The sequence below is a fragment of the Galeopterus variegatus genome, unplaced genomic scaffold, assembly GCF_000696425.1.
Source record: "Galeopterus variegatus unplaced genomic scaffold, G_variegatus-3.0.2 Scaffold30, whole genome shotgun sequence".
Lineage (NCBI taxonomy): Eukaryota > Metazoa > Chordata > Mammalia > Dermoptera > Cynocephalidae > Galeopterus > Galeopterus variegatus.
The window spans coordinates 942,515-965,669 of NW_007726141.1; the positions used below are offsets into that span (position 1 = coordinate 942,515).

At 34.2% G+C, this 23,155-nt stretch overlaps 1 protein-coding gene across 1 annotated transcript in view; it reads right to left on the minus strand.

The window, feature by feature from the left end:
• Nucleotides 1-4,521: 4,521 nt before the first annotated feature.
• GNAI1 (guanine nucleotide binding protein (G protein), alpha inhibiting activity polypeptide 1) overlaps nt 4,522-23,155 on the minus strand; it is a 33,386-nt gene continuing 14,752 nt past the window's right edge. Inside the window, exons 4-7 of the mRNA XM_008570007.1 lie at nt 19,505-19,633; nt 11,912-12,041; nt 10,704-10,857; nt 4,522-6,596 (exon numbers count right to left, since the gene is read on the minus strand). Coding sequence (XP_008568229.1) covers nt 6,406-6,596; nt 10,704-10,857; nt 11,912-12,041; nt 19,505-19,633 — 604 coding nt within the window. The 3' untranslated portion in view covers nt 4,522-6,405. The remainder of the gene's footprint in view (nt 6,597-10,703; nt 10,858-11,911; nt 12,042-19,504; nt 19,634-23,155) is intronic.

Sequence of the window (23,155 nt, forward strand, 5' to 3'; positions counted from 1 at the left end):
TGCAGGCACTCAATAAATATATTATATATGCACTTTCTCTACATATTTATGATATTAGAAGGGACACAGTATATTCAAAACTATGTATGAGTTAATGGTTTTGAATGAATTCTACTGTATGAGTAAATTTTTCAGGGGACTTGATTTAGAACTATGTTGTTTCAAATTTGCACGTAGATGCCTTACATACATGAGATCAGAAGCCCACGTCAGACAGAAGAAAGGGCTCTTTATGCTGGCTCCAAGCTTTCCACTCCAGCCTCAGCCAGAAAAATTCTTTATTAGACTTTAGATAAGCAATCTTTTGAAGAAAAAGATCCACAGTTAAAATTAATTTGCAATCTACTATAACAGGGAATTTAAGAATGAGTAAAATCTACACCCAAGTCTGCAAAACAAGTTCTATTTATTAGAGGTAAATTGCCTTGTGAAGTAGGTCTCTAGGAGAACTGGTCACTTACATGGAAAGATACTTATATTTGTAAATAAGAGAAACACAGTTTACACTATAGCAGAGCACTGCAAAGTGAGTGCTATGCAAATCATGAATTTGCTGCTGGGACAGTCCAGATTCAACAAGCTACAAAATTGACAGTTCAGTACTATTTAAAGACAGAATTGTTTGGAAGTAGTTTTTTTTTTTTTTTTCTTCAGAAGTTTCTTTTATTAAAACTGGGTGAAACAGATAAGGAGGACAGTACAAAAAAATTTGGCCCATGAAAAAACATAATTTGGAGGAAGTAGCTTTGACTTCACTCTCTGGATTTTCACCAGTGAGGAGAGGATTAAAGCTGAAATTCTGTGAAGTTTCCACAGAAAATAATTAAAATGTTAAGAAGGCATAACAGAAAATCGCAGATAATATCCAATCTTTACAGTGGTTTATTTTGAAGACTAGCTTTACACTGAAATTGTACAAACACTTGTCAATTTAATAAAAATTAACTTCAAAACTGTAAATCTAATTCAGCAAAAACAGAAAATCCTGGTAAGATAGAGATAAATATATAGCATGTTTGTGCAAGGATAAAGTTAATTTGAAGAATCCCTTTATAGACACAGCAGTTGGAAAAGGAATTTATTTGGCCCTTAGGTGCTCGAGGGTTTTACTGTTAAGTATAGACAGTCTCGAACTCACAGTTTTTCAACTTAAGATTTTTCAACTTTATGAGATGGTCTGGAAATGACATGCATTCCATAGAAGCCAAACTTTGAGTACCCATACAACTATTGTTTTTTACTTTCAGTACAGTATTCAACACTTTATTACAAAATAGGCTTTGAATTAGATGATTTTGTCCAACTGTAGGCTAATGTTAAGTGCTTTGAGCTCGTTTAAGGTATGTTAAGCTAAGCTATGCTGTTTAGCAGCAGGTTAGGTGCATTAATGCATTTTTGACATGATAATCTCAGCTCACAATGCTTTCTTTTAGGCAATGCACTACAGCATTCAGGAAGAAACATCACCTTAAGTGGCACTCTCATCTGCTAAAATAGTCCCTGCCAGATTGATCTTTTATGCATGTTTTCCTCAACACTATTATCTCATTTTTAATCAATTACAATGCAGTCTTAATTTGAAGAACTATCTTTTTGCAAAACGATGTTTCCATTCATTTCACGAATGGAGATCCACAAAGATGGGCAGTAAAATCAAGGAAGCTGGAAATATCTGACCTCATACATGGTGCTTACAGTGGGGCTGCTCCAGTTCTGGCCTCATCGGCTCTGGCCCAGACAACTACAGCTGATTCCTAACTGGGCATATTTGGGTGCCTTTAGACTTGATGAAATGTTTCATAACTTTTAAAGTAACTAAGAAATCCAAGTAAATATTAGAAATCACAATAAATACCAAAGCAACCAGTTATTCGTTAAGTAAAAACATGCCTGGGAAACAGGCCAGTGGAGTTCGGAAATATAAAACATTTGATATAAATGCATTTCAGCTATTAAGGTAGGGCTTTGAAAAGCAACTAAAAGAAAAAAAATTCCCAAACTAACTTTAAAATAACAAATCTTTGATATTTTTGGTTACATTATCAGAGAAGTGTCCTGAAGTTGATTAAAGTGGATTTTCTCATTTACATTTTCCAGTATCAATATCAATGTGACACTCAGAATTTTTAACTATAAATTATGATAGCTGTTTTGTTTTTGAGGCATTCCATCGAAAGCTTGTATCAACTATGTTGGGTGCTGATTATGATTTTAAAGACACTCTAAAATTATTCTTTATAATCACATAACAGCAAAATTTGAGGGCTTATCACATGCCACACCCCCTTCTAAGTGCTTAACATGTACTGTGAATTTATTTAATGCTGACAACAACCATTAAGATTAATGGTCTGATTATTTAATCCCTATTTTTTTCAGATCATAAAAAGCAGGCAGAGCAAGATTAAACAACTTGTCCAAGTTAATAAAAGGAAGTTAATAAGAGGAAGAGCTGGGATTTGAACCCAGACTGGGTGCCAGAGCCTAGGATTTTCACCATCACTTTCTATTTCTCTCTAAAATAACATACTAAATAATGACAGTGCTAACACCTATAGTAGTGTGAAGGAAATGGTTAATGGACTTCTGTGGACAGCACCCAAGGACATGTTCACTTGGTCAGCTCGCAAACGAGTTAGCCAAGAAATGTCAAGGATTGCAAACAATCCTTGACAACGCTTGAAGTCGTGAGAACACTTTCTTGGGATGTTCCCAGGAGACACAATATAGATAACCAAGTGCTTCAGAAGGGAGGTAACGGCCTTCTGTTCTTGAGAATAGCATAGCAGAATTTATGCATTAATGCTTATCTTGCATGCACTAGCTTGCTAAATGTAATAAAAGCTGTAACAGCGGCTGGGTCGGTGCTATTTGCGTGAGAGAGCAGTAGCCCCCCGCTCTTCACCTGCATCTCGTCTGCTGCGTCTTCCTTCGCGTCTCTGATCATTTTAATCAACGGTAGTGATTACAGTATTGGCTAAATTCATTTATACAAGGCATCATGAGTGGTTAAGCAGACAATAAATGATGTAAAAATGCACATAACTGTGCCCTTAAGTAGTTTCAAATCTAAAAGGTGTTAAGGTGTTAAGATAACAAATAGCTTTGATTCAAGGCATAATATATATATATATATATATATATATTTTTTTTTAAATTTAAAAAAGCAAATTTTGGTTCAGAGAAACTCAGAAGGGTAGAGGTGATATGACTACTTAACACATTTTTGGGAAAGAAGGTAGCATTCTTTGGAGTCCTATGATAGACATGGGATCAGAAGTCCTAAGCTTGAAAGCTTGATCTGGTCTTGCTCAAGTTAACCTCTCTGAACCTTTTTCGATCTATCTCGCAGTTACTGCCGGCATTCAATAAGAACATATTCATTTTAGTCAGTACTTTTGCAGTAAAAGAATAAACCCAATTGAATTAGATAAAGCATAAAAGCAGTTTTTTTCAGAAGGGTATGAAATGAAGGGAATTTAAGGAACCACAGGGAGGGATTTGAGGAATGGGAACTGGGACTATGATTGACTCAGATTGGGTCACTTAACTGTCCATGGGGAATGAGGACTGGGCAGGTCTGAGCCAATAGCCAGGGGAGGGAGAAATGTGATTGGCAGCCCTACCAGAACCATCAAGTTCCCAAAAGGGCAGAATGAAGAATAGATAGATGCCAGTGGAATCTTTAAAAGGTATCACAAACAAAAGTGCTAATCAATACAGGATAAAAACATTAGCAGACACAAACGAACACTTCCCATGTTCCATGCACACGCAGTATGCACTATATTGCTTGCAGGAAAGCCCAGGCTATGCCCAGGTCACTATTTGTGTGTAGGGTGGGGTAGCAGAAGAGAAGGAGAGCAGTGAAGTGGGCCCAGATGATAAAGAGGCTTTATGGGAGCCTAAGTTATCACTGACAAGTTAAAATCAATGCAGGTAAATCACAGAAGGCAACAAAGCCACAGTTCTATGTTAGGATAACTAACCTGGATTAGAAGAGGGAGAAATAGGAAGTGAGGAATTTAATTAACAAGTCATTTCAAGTGGAAGTTCAGCAAAGACCTGAATTCAGTTGGTGGCAGTAGAAATGGAAAAGAAAACAAAACAAAAAAACAGATATGAAGCACTGGGAAAGTAGAACTACCAGTAAACAGAGATGGAGATGAGGGTTAAGAAGAGATCCAAATGGTTAAAATATTATCCATTGAAGGAGTAAATGATGATGGTACTTAGTAGCCAAAACGGCAAGGTTAGGGGTGAGAACTGGTTTAAGGTGAGAATGATGATGAATTTGGTTTTGGTCATACTGAGGTGGAACAGGCTATGAGTTGTCAGAAGCGGGTATCAAAGAGGCATCTGCAAATGGGCATTATCATATCTCAAGAGAAAACTTGGGACAGGGAAAACTCAAGCTTATGGTAGATGAAACTGCAAAAAGGGCATAGAGAAAGAAGAAATGAAGATATAATAGACTGATACTTAAATTCTAATGCAAAATGTATCTAACCAACAGGTTTGTAAAATTTTAAAAATTTAAATTTATTAGGATTTATTAGTAACACAATTACACAGAATAAAGTTCAGAAATTCATCAATGATGGTCACCAATATGTGCTTCTTTGTGGCTTTTAAAACCATATTTCTCATGATTCAAATTTATTCATATTACATTTAAGTTTCATACACAGCTTCACAATGTGTATATTACAGGTCTTCCATCAGTGAAATTAATGAAAACATATCTTTCATGAAAGGCACATAAAGAATCTAAACTAACACATTTAAGGGATTTTGATAGCTTTTAATTTCTTTACATTACAAAGAAAAAAAAATCCCCCAAATGAAACATACAAATGTAGTTTATGGTTACCTATACACACACACACATACACATACTTCAACAAAATGACCACACATAACTAAGAAACTACTCACCAGCAAACCTTACTGAAAGACTAATTGTTTCAAGATGAGTTAAACAAAAAAGGGGAGGTGGGGTGGGAATGCTGTTCATTTTGCGGAAAGTCACAGAGACATATCGTGAATAATCAAAAGAAAAATGATTCTATCAAAGTTCAATATCTGCTGATATGTAACACTTTTCCGAGCATACAATCACTGACCTTATTAAATTCTATTACTCATTTTCTAAGTATAATTGTCCATTTGGTTCTCAGAAATAATAGCATAACTTAAAAAGAAATATAAACTGAAGCAGGTGGAGGCAATTTGAATATCTAAGGGAAAATAATAACTTTAACATAGTGTGATAATTAAATTCAAAACAAGTTACATATATCAATTTAAAGATTGAATTATATCAGCAACAGAGTATTGAAAGATCTTTCTTGTTATTTTCCAAACAAGGAACTATCATGCATGCTAAGTACAAGGGATTTCTCAAAGGAAATACGCTAATGAATGTCTCAAAATTCATTATGCTGACATGTTTTTACCCACAAAAATGCTCTCAACAACCACCTAAACTTAGTTATAAATAAAAATGTAGTTATCTAAAGTGTATAAAAATTAATCTGGCACCACCTTTAAGGCAATGCATCAATACCATCCAAATATTAAAATTCAAAGTGAAAACAAACTGAATAAAAATTAGCACTTATAGTAAGTCCAAGATAGTATATCCTTAAAAATCTGAAATTTTAGTTTTTCAAACCAAATCTAATGTAGAATCTAATGTAAAATCAAATTATTTTATTTCCTTAAAATGAAACAATAATTAAAATGTTTAAATAATTGATCCAAAGGCAGTTATATTCATCCTTTTTAAGAACATTTCAGTAAAACACATTAAATTTAAGGAACAAATCATGTTATCAAAATAGTCTGTGCAATGTTTGTACAAATAACATTTTTATGAATACAAGTGCGCATATAATCAAAATAAAGGCTGCCAGATTTCCCAATATTACTTACTATACTTAAAAATTTACAGGACATGAACATAAATAAAGCCATTTTAAACCGGCAAACACAGTAATAGTCTGTCACTCAGTACAAGGTACTTAATATTTGTTATTTCCAATGCCATCATGCTAGAGTCATAAGTTGCCATTCTTAAAATGTAAACGTAATGTAATGTTGAAAACTAAAGTTATAAATACATGTATACATACATTTGCATATTTACACTTATTCCAAAATCATCAATATACTAGAGCCAAGCTTTGTCGTTCAGTTTCACACTGCAGGACCATCTTTCACATTAAGGAAAGGTCTTTCTATTACTTTCAGTTAAAAAAACAAAACAGAACAACTTGGGTCAAGTCCCAGATGCATTTGCCATATATTACATTCTGTGTTGCTGCAAGACTCTAGCCTAGACAGATCCATATACAAGCACTCTTTTGGTTTGAAAATGCATTTCATCATTAACTACAAAACTTAGAAAAGACCACAATCTTTTAGATTATTTTTTATGATGACATCTGTTACAGCATCAAAAACAAACTGCACATTCTTGGTATCTGTGGCACATGTAAAGTGGGTGTATATTTCCTTTGTGTCCTTTCTTTTATTGAGGTCTTCAAACTGACACTGAATATATGCAGCTGCCTCTTCATATGTGTTTGATCCTGAGATGGGAAAGAAAACATAATGCAAAAAGTTTAAATAAGTATACTGCAAAGCAAAATGGACCTTAAAATACTGAAATCAGTTTCATACACATAAAATATGTGGATTCCATAACTGCATTTTCCCTTCTAGAATGGGAGAAACTATTCTTCTAAATGAAGAAAACACCCCATGTTTACCTCTTAATGGCTATAAGTTATCCCTAAAAGAAAAAAGAAAACAAATCTTCCTTGCATGGCATTCCACCTTCACCATAACCTCTGTTCCTGCCTCAGTCTCCAAATGCCAGATCTCCTTTTTTCTCTTATCCCCTATCCTCTACACTGTTAACAATGAATTGCTCATTTGCCTGATGGTGGCATGCTATTTCAGTTCTAGCCCACTGGGGAATCAATAAATGTTGGTAGAATGCTGATCAGTATTTTTTATTTCCTTTTCTATATACACATTAATATATCTCACTCATTTTTCTTAATTCAAAAACTGAGTAAGTGTCTACAATGTGGTTTAGGGCTATGAGGGTATTAAAAAGTGAATGACACACTCCTGATTTCAAGTTACTAACTAAAGTCTTCCTCTGAGTACAAACACTCCAGAAATTGTTTGTCAGTATCTAAAGATAATCATAGGTGTACTCTGACTCAGCAAATCAGTTTCTAGGTGTACACTTGACAGAACTATATACATATTTCGCCAGAAGATATATAAAGAATGTTAACAGCAGCTCTAACTTCTACTTTAAGAAACAACCTAAAAGTTCATTAACTGTATCTGGCTAATAAACTCCAGTATTTTTATACAATGAGCTGCCATATGGTAAGTACTACTGCTACACACGGTAATAAGTATGAATCTCATAAACACATTGTTGAACAAAAGAAGCCAGACACAAACAGAGAGCATACTGTTTGATCCAACTGACATCTGAAAAATAATCCAAATGAATTGATGAGGACAAAAATCAAACTAATGATTACTCTGTGTGTGTTGGGGTTTGTGTGTGTGGGGGGGGAGTGGAAGGCTGGGTGTGTGGTGCAGGGTGGGTGGTTTGATTAGTTAAGACTGGAGGAGGCATGATGGGGCTTCTGGGGTCCTGGAAATATTCTATTTCTTGACCTGAGTGGTAGATACCAGTATGCTCACTTTTTAAAATTCAATGAGCTTCACACGTGCTGAGTGTGTGTGTGTGTGTACATACGTAACAAATAATAATATATATTAATGTAAATAATGCAATGATATATGTAGTACTGTAATAAAATGGTCATCTGAAAAAACTGCCAGGCTTTCAAGGTCGTCTAACTACCCAGCCATGAAGACCCAATATATAAACTGCCACCTGTGCTACTGCAACACTTCCTCTCTGCTGCACTCACTGGCTAACTCCTTGGACCGCCTTTACATTTGCTCAAAATTGGCACTCCACATAACTTTTCCTAATTAACCAAATCCAGATGGGTTCTCCACCGCTTAAAAACTTTTTTCCCCTCCTATACATTTTAGAAACACTCCACTTCAGTTTTTGTTATACTCTTTTACATGGTCTCAAATTCCTTTATGTCACTATCAGACTACCATGTACTTTTAGAAATCAAATTTTACTTTGTTTTATAATAAGGTTGGTGCTCTGAAATTCTAAAACAATAAACACTGTCTTGTTGGCCCACAGAAACTAATGCAACTCCTAAATTATGTTTTAGGGAAACAGCTTACACTGAGGGCATAGCTCAATTTGCTATATATATTCTGAGTAGCTAGCTTGATTACTGCACCCCAAGAGCAACAAGATATATGAATGGACTAATGAGCACATTCCTCAATCTGATTTTAGGTCTTAAGAAAAGAATGGCAAAGGGGAGGATGCGGGGAGAGGAAATGCGACAGACATTTTCTAACGTGATGGAATTGTCCCGAATAAAGGTAAGTATAAATGATAAGCTGGCTCCAGAATGGAAATTGGGAGGTCGATGATATAATCAAAAGAGAGAGAGAGATTTCAGGGGGGGAAAAAAAACCCAACATGAGTATAGTCTGAGTTTCAGGTGCTAAAAACACATGTACATGTTCAACAAGCAGTTAGTAATACAAGGCTCCCGGAAGAAATTAGAGTTGATGAGAGAATTTAGCATAGTTAACATATGACTATAAAAGGAGAGAGTGCTAAATGATTTCAGGACTGCAGATGGAATCTGGTGAAATGGCCACAGTCAGGAAAAAGAAGAGGAGGAGGAGGAGATAGAAGCAGACAGAGGCAGGAAGGATAAACCAAATGAGTAGTCGGAGTGCTACACAGGGTTCTTCTCTAGGAAGCAATAGCCACAGGACCCGAGAGTAGAGGTGGAAGCAAAAAGCAACTGTATCAATACTTAAGGCATGCAGTGGAGATTTTAAATTATAATCTTAACACTGGGCATGTGAAAGAATTATGTAATACTCATTTTTTGCAAAGATTCTGAGATCAGGAATCCTTATTATCTTGACAACATAAGCAAAAGTTCTTGAACACGCTATGTACCTGGCAAGAAAAGCGCAAATAGTTCCTGGTTGCTCTCAAATACCTGTAGGTATACACTATTTAAGGATGCATTTGGGGATTTTGGTAATGTAAAGTAGTAAAAAATGGCTATTTTATCAAAGAAAGTGATAAACTGAAAGACAGATTCAAGTAAGGGAAAAACTGAACCACCCTGATTCTGGATAACTTCAATCTCGGAATTAGAAAAATAAATGATTTTATTCCTAATAAGCATGAAAAATATTTCTGAATAAGGTGATTTAGGATCCTATGACTTTCACTAAAAATCAAAAGTTTTTAAGTGAGCAACTGTGTGAAATTATTTTGAACTGAAGTACAACTTCACAGTACCCAAAAAGGGCTGTAATGATGAGTAGCATGATAATACTTATCAAATAACTCTCCTTTTTTGGCTCCAAAATAAATTTAATTCAATGTAGCCTAATTGTTAACGGTGTGGGTGCAAGCATGCAATGGACTTGGGTCTGGATCTGTACTCTGTGGTGGCTTCATTAAGCCCCACTGTTCTCACCTGTATGTGGGGATATCCTAGTGCTGACATCACAGGATTGTCTCAACATGGCCTGTGAAAAGTTCATCATGCAATTGACTCAATACAAGACTGACTAAAATGTTGTTTATAATGAGACAAGTTCTTGAGATTTTTTTTTTTTAAACAGGAAGAATGGAGTGAGGGTAAGTAACCAAATCAACTAAACTCTTCAGAATATTTATATTTAGACATCATATAAACCATGGTAGTCGAATTCTTTTTTCTAAGCCACAGAGTTCTCTTCTCTAAAATAAAACCTTATTCACAGGCACAATATGTAAAACAGATGAAAGCTGAGTTACTCTGCTTTAAAGAAAGAGGAGTTTTTTTTGGGGGGGGGGGCAGAGGGAGTTTAGCAGCTCTGTCTCCCATACCTTACCCCACTTTCAGTGACAGCCCAGAAGGTGCTCCAAGGAACTAAAAGAAACTAAAACCAGTACTTTAGCCCAACTACTAATGTTCCTGATGGGGTACTGAGGCATAGGTAAAGGAACTGCCTTGAATTATGGAATAGCCAGGACTTTACCTTCAGTCTACTTTTCTCATTCCAGGGCATTTTCCACAGTAGTAAAAAGTACCATTAACAGTCTCAATACCAAAGTTTAGATTTCCTGGGAAACCTTCCTGGCTCTCTGGAGGGGTTAACTGCCTCACTGATTTCTTCTCCATTTTTCCCATTAAGATAACGAGCATGTTCATTTTTTGTAGAATGTTTTACTGCTATTGTACGTTGTTTGTTTATTAGTAGATTTGTCTTTGAGATTAGACAATAAGGAGAGACATGTCTTATTTAATGTGCATCATACAATATCTGACAATTATCTAACATCTTTTTCATAAAATGAATATGTTATTTTTAGTAATCTCATTCACATATTAAGGAACTATTTGTGCCAGAACAAAGTTTGATAAATAATGCTCCTTAAAGACATAAGAATTACTAAGCTAAGACAGTCAAATCAGCAACTAAAATCTTGTCTTAGGGGAAGCTGCACTTAGAAATATGTTTTGGTAAGTTATTTTCAGAAAGTAAAATACCTGCATATTCTGGATAGCATATAGTGAGAGGGCTCTTTTTGATTTTTTCTTCGAAGAGATCCTTCTTGTTTAGAAAAAGTATAATAGATGTATCTGTAAACCATTTGTTGTTACAAATGCTGTCAAACAACTTCATGCTTTCATGCATTCGATTCTGTAGTAGAAAAGAATAAAGCAAATTTGTCACTAACAGCAAGGATTTTGTGGAATATTTTAAAAAATAACAAGTGTTGTAATAAAACAGAGCTTATTAGTCAGTTGAACAATAGGTAATATACCACAAAAATACATCTCTGCCATGTCAGAACAAGCACACTTAAATGAGATAAATGTCTAATCATCCATCACTCATCCCTTTCAGCATTAGACCCATTACTTGCTGAATGGCCCGTGTGTGTCAGGCACTGTGCCAGGGAACATCCTTCTGCAGGACATTAAAATCTAGGGATGCCAAGTGTGAACATTTGAAAAGAAATGTCACTGTTATAGAGTTCACCTAAGTTCCCATTAAAAGATAAATAAAGGTTTTAAAGATTAAATTAAAGTTGAAGCTCAGTTAGTCCAACACTCTAAATATTAGGGGAGGAGACTTCCAATTCCTGTTCCCTATCCTTCCAGTATCTGGGTTCAATAAGGGCACTGATATTTACAGTGCTAAAATGAGAAAAATGAACGTGAGGTATCTACCACATTGCACCCGCTGCACTAAAACTGTACATACCTGATTTTAAAAATATGAAACTGATATTTCTATCTTTTTGTTTCCCACCTTGTTCTAAAGTTATTTTTAAATGACTGAGTTTAAGAATATTTCCCGCAGATTACCAGCACATTAAAACACATCTAGAAATTACATGGCATTAACAAAATGTAACATGTATCAAAGTTTACTAAACTAGCAGAAGTAACAAGTGAAGAAAAATGAGCCTTGGACTACTATGAAACTAATTTTATTTTCTTTCAGGTTGCAGACATCAGATGTAGGAATGCATAGTTAAACACACAGGGCTGGGGTGAGATTGAATCCATTTCTGCTTCTTTAATACTTTGATACTTCTCTTTTATTATGCAAACAGAGAGGTTAGAAGAAAGAACTTAAACTTCCAAATAATTCAGGCATTAGCAATAATTTCCCAAAAACTTTTCTGAGAAAAACATCTCCGGCTCTTCACAGTTCATGCTCAATCCTTAAAAGGGGTTCTACCTACCATCTCTTCATCTTCAGCTAGAACCAGATCATAGTCACTCAGTGCTACACAGAAGATGATCGCGGTCACTCCTTCGAAGCAATGAATCCACTTTTTCCGCTCAGATCTCTGACCTCCCACATCAAACATTCTGTAAAAGAAAAAATAATGAGGTGACAGTCACATTAATGTTCACAAGCACCAAGAAGTTCTGTAATGCCAACAGAAAAGCTCCAAATAGCTGGAAAAATGTGGGATGGGAAGAAAGGAGAAAAGGACTTCATGGGAGGAAAACAATGTCACAAATTGCTTTTCTCAAAGGGAAAAAATGTCTGCTTGGTTTTTCAAAGTTTTGATTGAAGAGAGGGTATCTCTAAAACAAAAGTAGAACCAAAAAACACCCTCAGAAAACAAGACATTCATTAACATGAGAACACTTAGAACATTAAAGCAAATACAAATAGAAGCGCTTTGTGCTAGTAAAACTGAGTAGTCCCATGAAGAAACTGGAGAGTGCAGAGATCAGAGTAGACATTCAATGTGCCACAGTCACAGGACATGGCTCCCTTCCTACTACAAAATACTCATTTCTCTCAGTCAATAAGCAGGACTCTGAGGAAAAGAAGAAACCATTCCAGGCTAAAAAGAAAAAAAATAATGCAGAGCAATTAAATCAAATTCAGATAGGGGCAAACAGGCTTGTCTAAATTAAAAAATAAAACCATGGTATAGAGAAAAAAATGAGGGGACTGAAATATAAAATAAATGGATGGCCCTACTGAATAGCTTTATAATTTAGAGTGAAAAAACGTTATTTTTACACAATATACAATTGTGAACCATTGTAGGTTAGTGGATGGGGTAGTAACACACACAAAAAATATAAAGATAATGGTCTTTTCCTCTTTTTTCTTAAACCAAGAGTATATAAAGTTAAGCAAAAGCTGAAATTCGCTTAGACTACATCAGGCAACCTAGAAATTACCACTTATGTAATGGAAACACTATAGGAACCAGTACATTTTTAAAGGCTCCATTTATCTAGACAGTGCACTAATTAAAATAGTCCCTATTTAATTCCCAGGCAAAAAGAATTTTCCCTACAGAGCAATATTGGCCTATAAACCAAATCTGAGTACATCAACTTGTATTGCTACTTTTATCATCATTCGAGTGGCCTTCTTTCTTTTGGTTTAGCTAGTAACCTGTTCATTAAATTTAAGAATGCTATATAACAAAATGGGTCCATCACATAATAAACCAAAATAATTAGGATACAAAAAGGACAGCTGGTAATAAAGATCAAACAAGAATAAAAGAAAATAAAATGATATGAATTGGGTAACCATTTGTTAAACTGCCTAGAAACAAAATTTAAAAATAACTTCATGAAAAAGATAATTTCTCTGATCATATGTCACATATTCCCTGTCCATTCAATATAAAATAACCCAACTCACTCCATCCCACATTTTGTCTCTGTGATGGTTAGTTTTGTGCATCAACTTGGCCAGGCTATCACACCAGTTATTTAAGCAAGCACTTAGATCAGGTGCTGCTGTAAAGTATTTTATAGATGTGGTTAACACCTATAATCAACTGGCTTTAAGTAATGAAGACCGTCTTCAATAATGTGGACAGGCCTCATTCAGATAGTCAAAAGACTTTAAGAACTAAAACGGAGGTTTCCCAGAAGATGAATTCTTCCTCAAGACCTCAATAACTCTCATGTCTAAGCCTGCTGGCCTGCCCTACCAACTTCAGATTTGTGAGCCTCCACAATCACATAAACCAATTCCTTGAAACAAACACAACCTACTGGTTCTCTTTGTCTGTAGAATACCGACTGACATAAATTTTATACCAAGAGTCAGGTGCTACTCTAATACATACCTAAAAATGTGGAAGTGGCTTTGGAACTGGGTAAAGGGTGGAAGCTGGAAGAATACTAAAGCACTTGACAGAAAAAGATCTAGATCACCTTGAAGAGATGCATGGTAGAATAATGGACATTAAAGGCAATTCTGGTAAGAGCTCAGATGGAAGCAAACAGTAGAAAAGCTTCTCTTGTCTTAGAAAATACATATATTGTCATGAACAGAATGTTAAAGGTGCTTTTAATGAGGACTCAGAAGGAAATGAAAAACATGTTATTAGGCAGTAGAGGTAAGGTAATCCTTGTTACAAAGTGGCAAACAGATGGCTGAACTGTGTCCCAATGTGGGGTGGAAGGTAGAACTTGTAAGCAATGAACTTGGATATTTGGCTGAGGAGATTTGCAAGCAAAGCGTGGAAAACTGCAGCCTAGTTTCTCCTTGCTGTTTATCACAAAATGAGAGTGAAAAGAGATACTGAGGAATTACCAATTAAGAAAAAGGAACCCCTCACACACAGGGTAGAAAGACATGCGACAACAGAGGTAGAGACTGGAGTAACACAGCTACAAGCCAAGTAACACTATGAACTGCCAGCGACCACCAGAAGCTAGGAAGAGGCAAGGAAGGATGCTCTTCTGAGCCTTCAGATGGAGCATGGCCTTGCTAACACACCCATCTCAGCTTCTAACCTCCAGAACTAAGAGAGGATACATTTCTACTGGTTTATGCACCCCGTTTGTGGTAATTTGTTACAGCACTCCTAGGAAATGAATATGTTCTTCTACCATAATTTTATATACATATATATTTTCTATATATTCTATTTTTCTGTACAGCAATTATCATCCCTTAATATTAAATAGTTATTTCATCTCCTCCACCTTAACCCTATTCTCCGCCAAGAATGTAAAGACACTTTGTTTCTTTTCCTTTTCTTTATGTCCCAAACAGTGGACACACTGCTAGTACTTCATAAACACTTATTGGATAGATGAATACAGAATATTTTCAAACACTTTGAAAAAATAATGGACTAACTTTGCCATGTTCAAGATCTAGATCTACCAGTTATGTTGTGGGTTTGTTAAATATAAAAGAGCTTTAATTGGATAATCAAATTATTTAAATACAGAAGAAATCTCTTCAATTTGTTTAAATTATGAACTATAAATGAATGAGGGCTGTTCATATACTGTTAACAAACAAAGAACATATGGTGTAAGCCAGTGGTTCTCAAACTATGGTGTGCATCAGTATTACCAGATGGAAGCAAAAATTACTTAACTGATACTATAAATGACCAGACTGTGCTTAACAATTTACTAGCATTTAGAGAGAGCTACGTGAAGATACTATCAAGCAGAAGAAACTCTAATTTTTATCACCACTTTCATATTTCATTAAAGGGTAGTTAAAAAAGAACAGAGCACTATTCATTGTTCCATGCACACATTAGAAACATCTTAATTACTTTATACTGTTCTTTAAATTCTAAACTTCTATTTTTCAAAGAATAAACACCAAAAATACCACCCCACAACAAAAAAATATATTATGTTCTCTTTCATATGAAAAGATGAGACTTTTGACTAGCATCAAATAGGGAATGAATTTGAGTTTTCCAAGAGGCTTTTTTGGAGAGTGAGGTGGAAGGGAATGCCAGAGATCCTGAGATGTGCTGACTTACCCTAGACTGTCATCTAATATCACTGTGACCAAGATTGATTAGTACACAGCTAGCTGACCATATATGGATAACAAACTCATAAATGGGACACCGTACTCCAAAATCTATTACACATTTATATTACTATAGAAAAAGAATAGAAATTTGTTTTATGATAATTTTATATAGAAGGGATGCTTTGTATCTGGCAAAAAATATCATAGTAAAATACAACTCTGATTCTTTAATTGAAGCAAAATAATCCACATAGACACTGGCCATAATGCCTAGTGATGGAGATGACAATATAAATTCTTAAATTATAATGCCCTATTGCCTCACTTTGAATTTGTTAAGAGCAATCATACACACACAAAAAAAATGGAACTGAAATTTTACTCAGCAGTTAAAATAACATAAAGAATTACAACACAAAATGCACACAGAACTACAAAATGATGACCACACTCAAGAATTTTCAGCAGAATGATTCTAAATGCATTTCTGCCCTCATTCGTCTGGTTTCATTTAACATATAAAAAGCAAAGTTGGAACCGACTGTTAGAAATGATAGTAATTTAACAAATTTCAACTCTAAAATAAGATAGTTTATCTGAAGTTCCTGACAAACCTATGTTTATCTTTAAGTAAGCAAATGAAAACAGTAACTATATACATCCTGTGAGGTTCTGCCTCACCCAATGAGCCTATAAATGGAGTAATAAGATAAATGGACTTCCTGGAAGGATCATGGAGAGAGTCAACTTTACTGAATTCCAGTACTTGCTGAATTTTGAAATAACTTTGAAAAACCCAGGTTGGAAGCGAAAAGTATGGTCTGGAAGTAAATGTTTAAGAGTGCATATAACCAAAGTTAAAAGTGAATTTTATATAGTCAGAGTGCCTTAAGTACCAGTAATTGATTTAACATTCGCTATTGCTGTTTCTCACCATTTACAGAGTTCTCACCTTTACAACATTGTTTTCTTATGGGAAATAGCTCCACTCTATCTTTAAGCCTCTGACAAAGGACAAGACTGTAATAGTCTCTCTGTTAAGAGAGTCTTAACCAAGTTTGCCCAGCTACTTAATAGGGGGAGCCTAGGTTTAGAGTCCTTTTGCTAGTCTCAACTCCATGCACTTTCTCCTCAGACTATATTGGGTAGAAATAGCCATTACCTGAACATAATGATATCAGTTTGCTTTAGAACATGGTTTTTAAAATAAGGTACACCAAAAAACAAAAAAATAAGAATCTAAGGTCCACTAGGTTTAAAAAACAAACAAATTTTAAAGTCTCATTCTAACAGTGAATTTTCTTGTAATTATAATCACTTCCCAGTTTTAAGACAAAAGTGAAAACAGTTCCTATATCAGACATATCACATTATTCAAAATCAGAGTACTGAGTCTGGTTATCTAATATTCTAGAAGTAATAATAATAAAAGAAGGTAAATGATTTCAATGCCAGCAGCAAAAAATGTCCCCCGAGGGCTTAAAAAAGAATGAAACAGAAAAAAACTAAAAGCATATGCAAAACCATGAAAAATTATTGTATTTTAGTATTAAAGCATAACATTAATATTGCCAGATAACTAATTATGATCTATATATTCATTTAAGAAAGCAGGGCAACATTTGAGTTTTTTGGGGGGGAGTGGCCATGGAAATTAAATTTTAGTTGTCTGGAAAATTCAATTACAAGAACCACTGACAAATTAGTGAAAAATGGTAGTAACAAATATATTATATTTAAAATACTTATGGAAACAATCAGAGTTAGCTGAATATATTTCACCGTGCTCACAACATATAATAGTGAGTTTATCAGGTAAACTAATAATTATTTGTTTTTTTATCTCTGAGTAGGAACCTTTTATTTAAGATGCTTTTAGAAATTCTGCTTTAGCTTTATTATCATTACCGTTTCAAAACATTAGAGTTAACTGAAGCATAGTCTAATCCTTAATTCATATGAAAGGCTTATTTACAATGATTATCTTGAATCATGACATTTTTAATCAAAGTAAAAGAGAAAAATTAATTTTAATAACAATATTGCAATACTCCATTTGCAAACCAAATGTATATACATTACTTCTTGACAAATTCAGACTGGTTACAGTTTGTTGCTTTTGTTTATCTTCGTCTTTTTTTTACTCTACTTCTTTGGTATAGTGGGGATGTAGTAGGGTAAAAGTTAAGGGAATATAGACACAGTATTGTGAAGTTTAATTTCTGCAAAGAAACCAAAAACCTCCACTAAACCTAATCTAAAAAAAAAATCACAAATCATTGATAACAAATCACTTACCTAATCCCTTTTAGTATTTAAAAAATTAAAACTTGGAGAAGTATAGAGTATAAAAATCATAAAAATTTTCATAAAGAATAAATATCTCATAAATGCCTTTTCTAATCGAATTTTCTCTAGGAACAACTGGAGTGTGTTCAATTTAAGTCAACATGTGTATAAAGCTCTGCAGGTGTGATCTGAAGGACACCCCTGACTGACCCCAGTTGCAATATGCCTTAAAATCAATTTTGATCTTGTTGGTTTAAAATACAAAAAAGACCTACCTGTTAAACTAAGAAAAATGAAAACGAAAAAACTACAAATCTACTACTCATTTAATTCTATCTAGCATTTTAAAATTTTTATTTCCAAGAACATTTATTAGTGAATATTCACATGGTGTAGGGAACGCATGGGTTTTAATATAGCGTGAATGATGTAATATAACGTATGACGTTGATATTATTAGGCACTGCCCCTTACAAGGGCCTCGCAAGCTGTTCAAGGGCTTTGTGTTCAGTGTTCCTCCTGCTGCATACTCAACTGGCACTTAGGAATTGTGACATTTCAAATGAATTTGAATTATGAGAAACTAGGAGTTTTTAAAAAAAGAACTTCTGCAAGCTCCTTTATTTAGCTTCAACATGCTAAAAAAATAAAATTAAAGGGAGAAAAAAGGAATATCTGTAAATATTATTTTAATCAGTATTTTTTAAGATCAAGTAACACTACAGTGGTCTGGGATTTCTATAAAAACACAGTTTTGTTTCAGTAGTAAATCCTGTGATGTTAAATTACCTTACTCATGTATATACTTTTACATAGGATATACAACCTCTTTTTTAATAAGGTGAACAGAAATGACGAATAACAATGCACAATATTCGATCAGGTGGATAACAGAATTAATAAGTGGAGCATTTAGAACAAGCAAGTCATGGCACCTTAAAATCAGGTAGCAGATGATCTGGAAAGGAAAAACAGATTAAAGCAACTGCAGCCAGGAAAGCTGGAAAGATAAAACAAGAATCTGTAAACTGAAATATCTCATTATGTTTAAGTCCAACAGTTTTTTTCATACCTTCAAAATTGTTATTTATTGGAAAAAGAGAAATACAGTTCTCTAAATGTGAATAATGTTTTACTGAACTTCTCTGAGCCTGGTTTCCCATTAAATGAGGGAAATGGAGAAAACGAACTCCAGAATCCCTTCTATTTCTAAAGGCAACACGTCAGTCCTTCTCTGCTCAGATCTCAGGAAGTTAATATTCAGTACACTTTAAATTAAATGAACACTTCTCATCATGATACAGCGCAAACATCGGTTCAGTATGAATAAAAATAGTTGTGAAAAAATTTTAAAAAGGTATCCTTTTTACCATTTTCATAAATAAGCATATAACCCATCAAAAAACTTTATCTCTTTTTTATCTAAAAATGGATGGCAACACATTTCTAAAATACACTATATTATAGCAGTGTTTTCTGAAATAAAAGCCAAAAACTATTTTGTTTAAATCACTACAAAACTATAGGCAAAAAACTATAAGCAAAATTTGGCTGGCAATTTTTCTTAAATCAAAAATAGTCTTTCTAAGAATGCCTTTTTGCCCACTGTCACCCCAAAATTCGTTTGTGCAATCATCTGAGAAAAGTGTTTTCCAACTGTAATTTCCAACTGTTAAAATGTCAGCTTTTATCATTGTACCTTTTATTACAAAAGCAATGTCTTTTATATCTAAATTTATAAATTACATGTTTCAAAGCTACTCACTTAAAATGAAGATCTTTGAAAGTAAAATGGGTTTCAACAATTCCAGTTGTTTTCACTCTAGTTCTGAGAACATCTTGTTGAGTTGGGATATAATTTGGTTGTGCTATTCTGTCCAAGTCATTCAAATAGCTGAAAAAATAAACAACACAACATGCTAATAGTAAATATAGCCAATAAAAATAATCTAAAACAAATAAAAACATATTTCTCAATGCATGCAATATTATGAAGTCACCAGAAGTCTCAAAATTTCTGTGCAATAATATTGGACAACCAATTCAAATTCTATCTTACATAATTCCCACTGAAATAAAAATGTTTATACTTCTCCAGGCCACAAGCCTCTTTTGGTATTTTTAAAATGTGTACTTTGTTTTTTGAGGACAGTAATTCGAAGGAAAGAAAATAATAACCTTTTAAAATTATTTTTAAAAACTAATGCACACCATGAGTTTCTTTCTTAAAATTATTTATTACACTCTTTTGATGTAGTACTGTGTTTATGTTCCAGACATCATTCTTTTGTTGAAGATTTTTAAAGTCTTAATTTTGGAACAAGTAGTGAGGAGACCTCTGGCCAAAGCCCAAATGAGATATTTCTTTTCAACCAGTATTTACCCACACAGGAAAATACAGCCCATGCTCATTTATTCTGCATTTTACTGCTCTCCTTCAATTTTAGCCACTCATCTAATAGTGTGCCAATAATGCCGAACATGTTGTGATATAACAGTGTAGTGGTATCATGCCATGCAATGTAAGAGAGTAAAATATTTTGTCAAGTCATATGGTAAAGTCAGTAATTCACAGAAAGTACAGGTATGAAGAGATTAACACAGACCTAGGTGATTAAAGAAGAATTCATGGATAACGACAATTGTAATTCTTAGAAACACAGACATGTGAATAATGGAACTGAAAAAAGGGAATGTCATTCCCATCAGAAGAAGCTGTAAATCAGTCTGGAGACAGGAACAGTCATGTCTTGCTTCTTGGAGAGTAAGCCCACTCGCAGGACATGTATGACCTTTAATGAGAAGTCTGGAAAGAATTCTAAGGTGAGCTGAACGTGGGGGCATATCACTGCAGTGCTTTGTGATACTATAATAGTTCAGGATAGAAACTTGGAAAATAAATCTATGTACAGAGGGGCACCAACTATTGCAACTTTAAATTGGTATTATCCTCTGAAACTGATGCTTAGCCATTTAGAATGTGGTCTTGCAAACAAAAGGAGCTCAATAAATGCTTGATTTGTCAGGAACAGAGTTGGAAAACTATTCAAACACTGAATTAGTAACAAAAATATTTTAGACAGTCAAGCATATGTATGCTGTGTTGACACTAGAACACGAGGAGAGATGACAATTTGGGTTACATATATTGTATTTACTGAATTTAACAGAATCTTATTATCACATTAGTGATAATTCCCCAGTACTTTATCTGTGCTTTTAATTCCACAAATATAATGTTATACTTTATTGTAGAAAAAATCTGGCTTAACAAACAAAAGAAGCCATAGTAAGATTTTACTAACTGCCCCTTTAAAATAGTGAGCTACTCTTATTTAAAGGTGCTCTCATTATTAAAAGATCCATTTCTTTGCTTAAAAATGCTATAGATAGTTCTAACAGTTTCTATAAATAATGCACATTTATATTTCAACAAGGCAAAAAAATACAGGCAGTGTAAAAAACTCCAATTGTTTCAAATGATCATGAGTTTAAAGTGTAAACTGGTAATTAGACAGTCCCAATGAGCAACTTGGCAGCATCCCACCATCTCCAGTCAAGAACTCAGAAATCAAGATGCCCTCTAAGCACTACGAAGAAAAAGGTTTCTGTGGCATTCTTCATCCTTGAAAAACAGCTGCATTATTGCTATCTTGCAGTCAGAATTATAAATAAAATAACGGAATGCCAAAGCAACACATTTTTCTCAATGCATGTTCAAGTAGGGTGCACAGGAGGATCTTGCTCAAGAGACATAGGGGATCTGAAAGTCCCCCTATATGGTGAGGCAAACGACTTCGACCTATCATCCCCAAGTAGCACTCCTTAACTACTGAAATATCTCCTTTTGTTGGGCTCAATTCAGATCAATCTTCTTACTGGTGATGCCAAAGCAAATATTATCATTTAACAGTTGTGTTCTTCCTCTTAAGTAATTTTTCTAATTTGTCTTCTAGTCTCTGTGAAATCTGTTTTATTAATTCACTTATTATTAAACAAGATCATGCTGAGTGATGACTATGTGTCAGGCTATGGGAATACAACGTTAGGCAAAAACAGACATTATTGAATTTACAGTGTAGTGACAGAGAAAATAATCAACAGTAACAACATAAATATAAATCAAATAACCCCAAAATAATTGTAAATCTGAAGGAATAGTACATCACATAATAAGTACCTATAACTGGGAAGCAAGGACCTACTTAGTTGGTCAAAGACTATTTCCTTGTAAAAGTGATGATACCAGTTGGAGAGATGGGCTATATATTCAACAAGAATATGTGCATACATATATAAACAATATACATAATAATATATATGTTTATATAAGTATAAAATATTAAAACAGATTAAGAAATACAGGATTATCAAGACTGCTATGGGTGATACAATGATGTGTATTATTTATTCACTCATACTAAATCATGCAACCCATACTGAGTACTCTGACATTCAGCAAATGATGTATTATAATAAGATAATTAGGTCCTCAGGAACCATACCCCATTTGTTGGTTTTTCTTTGTGGCAAAGTGCATGCATTTACCTAAATGTTCCAATACCTGTCATCTATTATCTAGTTCTTACTTGTGTCCCTAAGAGCCAATAACTGTCAAGAAAATGGAACAATACTAGAAAGTAAAATGAGTGCACATGTTTTAAAGACCAATTAATGCTACACATATCATATCTGACATTTTTGTGTATATGTGCCAAATTATGGAAACAAATACTTAATTTGTTTTTTATTCTATGTAGAGATCACCAAACAGAAAGCTCCCTGGTTAGCTTTTATCACAACTTGCTTTGTAAACTTTCTGGGGTCACTACCTAGAAAATGAGGGCAAATCTTTCTTTCAAAAAACTGTACTTAAATACCTGTAAACAGTGTCTAATGCAACAGAGCACAGACAATTGAAGATTTTCCAGTGTAGAGAGCTATTTTACTTAGTAAGAAAATATCTTTGTATCCCCATACACCCCTTCAAAAAGTCCCTACTTATGGTGACTGTCATTGAAAAAGTAACTCTTCTCAGCTACCATTAGTATAATAATGAAAAGAACCCAAATCAGATACCCTCTCCTTTGGCTAGCTCTGAGTAAACTAGAGATACACCCAAATTGAGAATGAATTTTGGGAAGTTCCAATTACTTTCTTGGAAACATACTGGAAACAGTCCCATTTTGCATGTTTCAATTAGAGTTACAAAAACATGAGTCCCTTGAAATACTATTGAACACATAGAAAATAACAGTATTGCTTATCTACCAACACACAGAAAAGACAGAGAAAATTTTAAAATGCTGTCAGCCTGAATATCCTGAATTGTAGAAGAATGCATCAGCTAATTCAGCAATAACATTGACTTGGAGGTATATTTGACTAGTGAGTAATTATTCATGATAGTTTAGTT